General features: G+C 40.0%; 1 protein-coding gene across 1 annotated transcript in view; it reads right to left on the bottom strand.

Moving 5' to 3' along the window:
- The window catches only part of kcnd2 (potassium voltage-gated channel, Shal-related subfamily, member 2), a gene marked incomplete at its 5' end in the record, with an annotated part of 112,603 nt that continues 106,603 nt past the window's right edge, over nt 1-6,000 (bottom strand). Inside the window, 4 exons of the mRNA XM_081363373.1 lie at nt 1-362; nt 1,368-1,609; nt 3,598-3,693; nt 5,321-5,419. Of these exons, the coding sequence (XP_081219499.1) occupies nt 182-362; nt 1,368-1,609; nt 3,598-3,693; nt 5,321-5,419 (618 nt within the window). The 3' untranslated portion in view covers nt 1-181. The remainder of the gene's footprint in view (nt 363-1,367; nt 1,610-3,597; nt 3,694-5,320; nt 5,420-6,000) is intronic.

Below are 6,000 nucleotides of genomic sequence, written 5' to 3'. Positions count from 1 at the left end.
AGGTTGAGCTGATGGAGCTCGCAGAGACTGAGAGCTCTGGACGGGAGCTGATTAAAAAAAGGTCCAGCTACGGCCCATCCTGCTGCAATGCCTCCTCCACTACACTAGGGGGCTCCATCAATCCTTTACGCTGCAGCGTCCACTCGCCAAAAAAATAAAATGAAAGGATAGTGGTCATGGTCTATAACGCTGACACTCTGACGATGTTGCTTTGCAAGAAGTCGGGACAGTTGCCCAGGTCTCCACTCTCGGGAGTGGTCACGGGCGGGGTAGGCATGCTGATGACAGCGGCAGTGATGTAGGACTGCTCTTCCGAGTTCAGGGGTACCGTTTCCTCGAACTTGGCATTGAGACTGGAGCGGCTGCATTGGAAGAGAGAGGAAGAGAGGGAGGGTGAGAATACAATCCAGCTGATGGGCAAATTCCCCCAGCTGTTGGAGGGAATCATGATAGCGTTCCCAGAGTATCCTGGCATATGGGGAGAGTCACAACTGGAGCTTTACAGGATTCCAGCAGCGTGAATCACTATGGGAACAATTTCACATACCCAGATCCAAACAGAATCTGCATATTATAAACTACACATTACATACCATGCGTTAACTTATTATGCATGCTAAACCAATAAACTATACACTGCATTCTATATGCACTAGATGCTATGCTCTACATACTGTATTTTACTTATTATGTATACTAAATTATATGTAATATACACAGCATTCTACATTCTTTGAACTAAACACTCTGAACACTGCATACTAACCATTATACACTTCATACTATGCATATGTACATAAATACTGCATATTATGCATTACACATTGTATTCTACACTTTATGTATACTACATACTGCATTATGTACTAATAACCTTTCTACATCATATGCACTACATATTGCATACTACTATTCACTATACATACATACTGCTCTATACACTGCAAATTATGCACGGTATACTTAATTTAACATTTGCATCCTAAATACTATGGATTACTATTATATTGCACATTATGCATTACGCATAGTATTCTACATATTATACATTCTAAATATATGTGCTAATATGCATTCTCCATCCTATGTACTAGCCTACATATTGCATACTATGATTTATACACTTCATTCTACAAATGTACACTTCACATTTAAATTGCATTCCACATTCAACACAGCATACAGTATAATGTGCACATAATAAAATGCACAACAGATTGCAGAATTATGGCTTTTTTTGTTATTGATGTTATTGATCAAATATTTTACTTGGCAAATTAACATAAACAATATAAATATACACGGCCAATATATCATCATATTCCTTCTCATGTGTGTGTAAGTGTGCATGAGTGCTGTGAGAGCACCTGTTGTTAACCGGTCTCTCTCTGATCTGGATGGTGCTGAGCTCCTGTATGCTGCCCCTGCGGCCGGCGACCATGTTGGAATTGGGGACGTTGAAGCTCTTGCGCTTGTTTCTGCGTGTGCAACAGGAAGATAGACCGTGCGGAGATGAAGACATCGAGGAAGAACGCGACATGGACGCCTTCGCTAGAGAAACCTCCATACAGCTCGTCTCATAGGTTTGCTCATCCACAAACTCATGATTCTGAAAGAGAAAACGAAACAGGAAGTATTTATCACTTTAAGGATTGATTTTGGTATTTGATTATTATATTATTGTGGGTAATGATTATTAACTAAAGTATCAAAGATATTAGCAACTTTTATTCTCTAGTTGACTACATTTTTGAATAAGTATATGTACTCTTTACTCCAATACATTTGTGATGAGTAGTGCTAACTTTTTCTGCAGCAGTTTATTTCTGCTACAAAAGAAGTGATATCGCCATCTACAGGGCATTGAAGGTACAATATCTTGTGCGTTTTGCCCTTACTCACCCAAACTTGTCAACAAGGCTACTTTATGCGAATGCAAGTGCATTAGCGGGTAGTTGTGAATCGCAGGAGTTTCATAAATGAGATGAGGACAAGACTGCGGTCGGTGATGAGGCCGAAACCAGCACGTCCAGTGCAAGTAGGCTTTGACTCTTTAATTTTACTCAACATTATTATATTTATCCGTTATATTGAAGAACCTTATAGGTTTACTTATGCCCTTTCCGAGCACTTGAGCTTAACTGAGACTTGGGTGTTTGTAGATGTTTAAGAGGCTGTTATGTCGACCTTGATTTATTGCAATTTTGAGGTCTTGAGTTTTATTTTGATTTTAGAAAATAAATGTGTCATTGCTTTCCCCACAAATCAGCTGTTTCTTGTTTTTCACTGGCATATCTCTGAGGTGACGAGGACTAGTGCATCTTTGAGCCTACATTCAGTATGATCAAAATTTTTAAGTGCTGCTAAAATCAGATACTCTTTTACTCAAGTGGTATTGTAATTGGTGACTTGTAACTTGTAATGGAGCCATTTTCACTGTAAGGTAGCCGTACTTCTACTTAAGTATGGTTTTCTTTACACCTCTGGAAATATTTCATTAATATATATTAATTAAACATATATGAATGGAATAATTAAATACAGAAGTTTTTCTGCATGCATTTGTGCACAATTTATGTTTTTAGTGCTTTGTCTAAATTGAGTTCTCATTAGTTTGAGTAATTGCTGACAAGAACTTAAAGAATAATGGTAAATCTCAAATCCCTTTGTCTCTAAAACAAATATTGCACAAGCATTTAATAATGTGAGCCAGTCAAAACAAAGATCAGAGGTTGTCCTTGAATCCAGATTTACTGTTTTGGCTGTTTCTCAAACAGTCCTGCATCCTCAGCAGGACACTGGAATTTTCCTTTCAAATGTCTCAAGTCTAGTGCCCTAGGAAAGCAAGAATGGGTCACAGTATGTTCTCTAGACTGTCGTGAGTCTAGCTGGCAGGGGACAACAGTGGCTGTCATTTTCATGCCAGTGCCTGACTAATGATTTCGCTCGAGAGGGCAAACCCACAAGGGTGCAGACGAAGTCAGGCACTGGTTGTTAAACGTTATGAAAACGAAATCGTGCCATGTTTAATTTCAATTATGCCAAAAAGCATTGCTTATCATGTCATAACCGATCACGTCAGCTAATATCAACTCAAATTTCAGTCTGTTAACACATAGTTTTTTTTTTAAACCTGTAAAATAGCACTTGTACTTGGGAATAAGTTGTATTAAATATTTGTATGTACTTTACACAATACTTTTAAGCATTTTTTTTTTTGTAACTCTACAGTGTCTGTTCTTGCACCTGGGATAATATGCCAAACTTCTCCTTTTGTGATCCTATGAGGAAAGAAAGTCATACAGGATTGAAACAATGTGAAGTGGAATAAATGATAACATAATTTTCATTTCCACTTTAAATACAGTCAATACAGACACCTGTCCAGTAGCTATTGAACCTTCTTTAAGGTACTAAAAAAACAGCTGAGAAAGAATATAAAATTGTAGAAGAACCTCTTCTCACATTCTTACAGATGTGCTTAGTGTGCCTTTTAGGAGAACTGTGCATCAAAAAGATCAAATAATGGCAACGCTGAATTGCTGAGAAAAACTTCCAGTTACTGTATGTGTAATGGTTTCTCCATAGGTTTCTTACCGTGGTTTTCTCCAAGCAGTGCAGGAGATGGTGATGCTGGGTCTCAAAAGTGGGGTTGGTCTTACATACCAAAGCTTGGCCAGCCTGTTTTGATGCCTTTTGGAGAAACAGAAAACACTGCTTATCAACCTATCGGAGCAGAAAGAAGCTAAGAGAAAAGACTAGACCAATGACAGCAAGGCCTGCATTCTCACAATGATCCAGCAATGTTGAAACAATGCTGAGGAACGTTTAACCACTTCATTGTGACAATGGTGGGCGTTAGGTCACTGCCCCGTCCTGTTCTCTCAACATTACCACATTGACGGACAGCTCTAGGTTCAAAAACAGTGGACAACAGGTACAAGAGTATTCTGTGTCTGTAAATGTCTATTGAATTTGTGTATAGATACTAATCATTTGAAAAAATAAGCAGTATTTGGAAAAGTTTGTCTAAATGAGTGTCTGCTGTATTTGAACCATGACGGCCACCGTACCCAAATTCAGTACAGCCTTAATGAATCACCATGACGCAGTGACCAGGCGACTAGAGCAGGGGTGTCCGATCCAGCTCCTGGTGGGCCAATGTCCTGCAGATTGTAGCTCCAACCTACCCCAACACCAATCCAATTCCCAAGGCCGCATCCGAAATCGTATTCCCTCTGAGTAGGTACTTCTTTTGCGTACTTTGCGATGTATGTTCTATATAGTATGAATTTAATCCAGGAATGTTGTCATTGTCATGTAATCTACCAGTGTCCCTTCACAAATTCTCTTCTGTGGCCTTATGGGATAAAGTGTCCATTAGATGCGCATTTCAGAATCTCGCCGGAAGTAGTAGGACATCTGGGAACTTTTCGACTACCGTTTTATGAAATACCGTGAACTCGGACATACTATTGTCTTCACATACTGTTTTTCGCCTACTATATAGTAGGGACGTATGTAATTTAGGATGTAGCCAAATTAGCCGGTTTAGGTGTGTTTAATTAGTATTAGAGCTAAATTGTGCAGGATAGTGGCTCTTCAGGAGCAGGACTGGACACCCCCGGACTAGGGCGCTGCTCTTCGAGAACCTGCATATGATCAGCAGGCACTCAATCAACACGCCTCATGGTCTCTGCCTCACATTAAACCCCACCTCCCGTTTAGATGCTGGCCAATCAATGACATGCAGCTCAGACAGTTTCATTCCTCCATGTGATGAGTTCTGATGATGTCATGAAGAGAGAGAGAGAGTGAGAGAGAGCGAGCAAAAACCAGTCCGGAGAGAAATTCACTCAAAAATGCATGAGTAGTAGTTGTCGAAAAAAGCAGTTAAAACAAGTAGACAAGATACAAAAAGTAATAAAGAGATAAAGTAGATGGAGAAAAGGGTTGCAGTAAAAAACAGGGGGCCCCGTTGGAACTGGAGCGGATGGGAGTGGCCCCCGCAAGGCAGAGCCGCATGCACCGCACTGCCATTGGAAAAGAGGACACACGATTATTGATGGTCTCATGACCAGCCACCAGTAAGAGGTGCCGGCGTACCCGGTCTAGGCGTTAGAAAGAGCGAAAGAGAGTGAGAAAGATAGAAAGTTAGAGGAACACCACTGAAGCGTGATGGGGACAGCCCTGCTGGACCCCGGCCCCCTGGCGGAGAGGTGAACGGCCAGGGGGGAAGAGGGGTCCACATGCACCAGCACCAGCCCATCATGTCACGTTCCATTAAGAGAGACCCCGGCGAATTGCTTTCCACCGTTACCTCCTCCTCTGCGTCCACCAGCATTCCATTGCGTTTGTACTGCAAATAAGCGTTAGCACCACCGCTCTTCGCTGCATGAATTCTAGCAAGCCTGGTTTTCTGTTCAGGTGGACAAACACACGTGCGTTTAGCCTAACACGTCCTCCTCTCGTGATCAATGTGGCTGTGAATGTGACTGGAGGTTTGCATGCTCATGTCTGACATGAAGAATGGCAATGTGTCATATGTTCTCTGTTGAAAGTACTTTGATAAAAATAAAAATTGTAACAATACCAGTCTTTCTGTAACGTGGCTTGATGTACATTGCAAGGAGCAAATATTTTGACACCATATATAAAATAAATTAAATAAAAAATATATAAAAATACAGTCATATAAAAATAATAATTATATATAAATTGTTTAAACGTTTGGCTTCAGTAAGATTTATTTTAAAGAAATTAATACCTTTATTCAGCAAGGATGCATTAAATTGATCAAAAGTGACAGTAAAGACATTTATAATGTTACAAAAGATTTCTAATTCAAATAAATATTTTGAGCTTTTCATTCATCAAAAATATTATCCACAGAAATATTAAGTATCAACTGGTCAAATGATAATACGAAGAAATGTTTCTTGAGCACAAAATCAGCAGAACATCTGCTGAAAATTCAGCTTTGCCAACACAGGAATAAAT

The sequence above is a fragment of the Scardinius erythrophthalmus genome (assembly GCF_964197995.2).
Source record: "Scardinius erythrophthalmus genome assembly, chromosome: 4".
Lineage (NCBI taxonomy): Eukaryota > Metazoa > Chordata > Actinopteri > Cypriniformes > Leuciscidae > Scardinius > Scardinius erythrophthalmus.
This window is presented reverse-complemented; position numbering and strand designations above follow the sequence as displayed.